The sequence below is a fragment of the Colobus angolensis genome, unplaced genomic scaffold (assembly GCF_000951035.1).
Source record: "Colobus angolensis palliatus isolate OR3802 unplaced genomic scaffold, Cang.pa_1.0 Scaffold316, whole genome shotgun sequence".
In the NCBI taxonomy this organism is placed as follows: domain Eukaryota; kingdom Metazoa; phylum Chordata; class Mammalia; order Primates; family Cercopithecidae; genus Colobus; species Colobus angolensis.
Window position 1 is genome coordinate 723,406 of NW_012116444.1, and position 3,627 is coordinate 727,032.

Here is a 3,627-nt window from a genome sequence, read left to right on the forward strand (position 1 = left end):
AGCCGGGCATGGTGGAGTGTACCTGTAATCAGGAGGCTGAGGCAGGAGAATCACTTGAACCTGAGAGGCCGTTGCAGTGAGCGGCGATCATGTCCCAGTAAAACACCTACGGCATGCCAGTCAGTGTTCTAAGTGCTTTGCAAATATTAACTCGTTCAATCCTCATATCTCCACAATGACCCTCTGAGGTAGGTTCTATCTTTTCCCCACTTGCAGATGAGGAAATTTGCCCAAGGTGACAGAGATTAGGATTCAAGCCCAGGCTGCTGGCTCCCAAGATGATGCTCTTATTCCACTATTGTCTGTGGCCTCCACATTTTTGTTGTATTTTTGGCATTTGTTGACTTTGAAGTATAGGAAGGATTTGAGAGGCAGAGAAAAGGCACTTTGGGAACAACATGAACCAAAACACAAGTGGTTTGTAGCTACATTATCATAATGGCTCCTGTTTGTGATGGTTTAGTGCAACTAGCCTTTTAATGTATAATTTCAACCCAGCAATTCATATTATGTAAGAACTTTTCTTTTTTTTTTTTTTTTTTTTGAGACGTAGTTTTGCTCTGGTTGCCCAGGCTGGAGAGCAATGGCTCAATCTTGGCTCACCACAACCTCGGCCTCCTGGGTTCAAGCAATTCTTCTGCCTCAGCCTCCCAAGTAAGCTGAGATTACAGGCACACACCACCATATCCAGCTAATTTTTGTATTTTTAGTAGAGACAGAGTTTCACCATGTTGCCCAGGCTGGGAATTGTCACTTCTAATAGACATTTTACTAGAACTCTGATTTAAGAAAATTAGGATTTAAGTCCCAATCAGGACATAGGAAGAGCTCTTCCTGTACTGATAAAACTTCAGTTTGTTGTATGAAATTGTATTTTGTTTTTGTATTTGTTTGCAATTGTATTTGTTTGTTGTATGAAATTGTATTCACTGTGGAGTATGGAAATCACATCACAAACTCTAATCCATGGTTTCTCTCTACTGTCGTCAAAGTTCCAGCCTAATCCCAAGTACCCTCAGAAGAGTATACCTACTTAAGTATTAAACCAACTTTAAGAGAAGCCACTCACTAAAGAAAGACCCAGTGTTGTGCACTATCTGATTAATCAATGAATATGTGTTCCATACACAGTAGTTGTTGTGGCAAGAGTTATGTTGGCCCAACGAATAGGTTACAAGAAATCAGTCTTGGCCGGGCACGGTGGCTCACGTCTGTAATCCCAGCACTTTGAAAGGCCGAGGCGGGCGGATCATGAGGTCAGGAGATTGAGACCATCCTGACAAACACGGTGAAACCCCGTCTCTACTAAAAATACAAAAAAAATTAGCCGGGCGTGGTGGCGGGCGCCTGTAGTCCCAGCTACTCGAAGGCTGAAGCAGGAGAATGGCGTGAATCCGGGAGGCAGAGCTTGCAGTGAGCCGAGATTGCGCTACTGCACTCCAGCCTGGGCGACAGAGCGCGACACTGTTGCGCTCAAAAAAAAAAAAAAAACCAGTCTTACTGATTTTGTTTCATGAAAGAGTACTCTCCTTCCCACCATAATGGGGAGATGGCACTTTCCTTGATGACCAAGAAAACATTCCTGTTTTTCTCCATGAGGCTAGAAGGCCCTCTTAGAAATTCAGCACAAACTTGCCTAGATATTGCTTCATATTGAGGTTAGCAACAGTAATTAATAAAACATGAAGTGAATTTTCCTGCCAGTCATTCAAAGGAGAATGAGGCCAAGAAGAACTCAATCTTACTGAGTGAGGGCTGGGGGGAATTAATCACCAGGAAAACTCACACTACCCACAAGAGAAAAAACAGGTCTCATCACTGAGCCGCCAGACAAGTCCTAGTAGACTCACTTACTGTCACCTTCCTAACTGTAAGGAGAGGAATGGCTCCCCAACAAAAGGCTGAGTCACCCGGAAGTGAATACCCACAGTGCTCGAGTCAGCCCCCATGCTGGAGAGCTTCAGGCTGTTTTACTGCAATTATTTCCACTTGAAATGAGGCGGCTCACTTTGGACACATAAATAGGACCTTGAGGACAAAAGTTCTGCTTAGGACTCTTAACAGAGAACCTGAAAGATCAGAGCATAAAGTCTCTTCCTTTAACTTGCCCATCGAAGTAAAACATAGCCTAGGGACACTCACAGGGGTAGGAGTGGACACTGTGGTGTAGACTCCATCCTCCCCCAGGCCATCCCTCTCTTAGCAGTAAGGATGCATGGGGAAACGCAGTTCTCACTAGCTTTCTCCTGAAATCAGATTCAAGACTGTACAAACCCTATCACTTAAAGCACTGAGGAATTATTTATATGTTTTCGACCTTTTAAACTGTTAAATATTTTAATTTTTTATACTGTTAACTTTTTAATTTAATGCTAACATTTACTTTAAAACTGAAATAGGATCTGTTATTTTAGAGATTACAAGTTTAACTATTTGATCAGTCTCAAATAGAGACAACATGGTTTAATGTGGACTAGTTGTTGGGAAACCACCAGACTGATACAGTTCTTCCTGCCACAGAGCTAAAGAAAATGGCCTCCTTTACCAGCACTTTCCATTTCCCAGCCTCTCCTAAAAGATGAGGTCACACCAGGCCATCTCAAATATTCACTCCACTGCCCACCCCACCCCGCAGAGGTTTACATTTCCCAGACTGTCCCGCGTTTTGCATCATTTGAGAAGGATAGTACAGTGAAGGCAAGAAGCTAGGAGAGCAATCTGAGGCCAAACACCTGTGCCTCATCAATGACCCTTGTGAATGGCTGCTTCTTCGTCCAGAGGTGAGAAGGGAGCAAAGGAGGATCTGCCCCTATCATCAGTGGAAGCACCTCTTCAGGGATTCTTGGCATTGCCGGCAGCAGGAAATGCTTCCTTATTAGCATTCCGAAACCACAAAGAGCAGACTGGGGTGGGGGCAAGCCTGGATAGGCAAGCATTATCTCACAGCCACTTCCACCTTTGCCCAGTGTCCTTGGCCAAAAGCCTATACCAGTTCCTAACACCTACCTGTTATTTCATCCAGAACTAGGGCGAGGACACTGGACTAGGAATAAGACGTGACCTTGGACAAGTCATCTTTCCACATCCTCACTTTTCCCAACTATAAAGCGGCCTAGGAAGGCTGAGGAGGATAAAATCTTATCTACTTTATTGGGTAGAAGGAGCAACTCAAACCATTCATTCATTCACTCAGTTATATCTACGGATGCGTTTCAGGCACACTATTTGTGGAATGCTACTGAACAGCAAAGTCCTACACATGCACGCGGATTTCTTGGTGTCCTGAGGCTTGTTAGGCACCCCCGGGGACTCCAACCTACTGCTGGGGACGAGGCTGTGTGGCCTGCCGATCCGCTAGGATCCGTAGCCGCCTCGTGAGAAGCCTTGGTTACAGCTGCTGTAAGGCACAGGGCGTCCTCCTCCAGGAGCCCCAGACTGTACCAACCGTTTCTGGCGCAGGGGGAATCTGAAAAAGACCTGGCCGCCACAAATGGCTCCATTAGGGCAAACTGTCCGCGACTTATTTATTTTTTTTTTTTTCTGAGACAGAGTTTCGCTCTCGTTCCCCAGGCTGGAGTGCAATGGGGCGATCTCGGATCACTGCATCATCTGCCTCCTGGGTTCAAG

The 3,627-nt window shown here is 45.2% G+C and overlaps 2 protein-coding genes across 2 annotated transcripts in view; one reads left to right on the top strand and one right to left on the bottom strand.

Moving 5' to 3' along the window:
• Nucleotides 1-3,473, bottom strand: part of PGAM1 (phosphoglycerate mutase 1 (brain)) — a 13,876-nt gene extending 10,403 nt beyond the window's left edge. The window contains exon 1 of the mRNA XM_011951195.1: nt 2,629-3,473. Within this exon, the coding sequence (XP_011806585.1) occupies nt 2,629-2,743 (115 nt within the window). The 5' untranslated portion in view covers nt 2,744-3,473. The remainder of the gene's footprint in view (nt 1-2,628) is intronic.
• The window catches only part of RRP12 (ribosomal RNA processing 12 homolog (S. cerevisiae)), an 85,033-nt gene that overhangs the window by 3,081 nt on the left and 78,325 nt on the right, over nt 1-3,627 (top strand). The window lies entirely within an intron of this gene.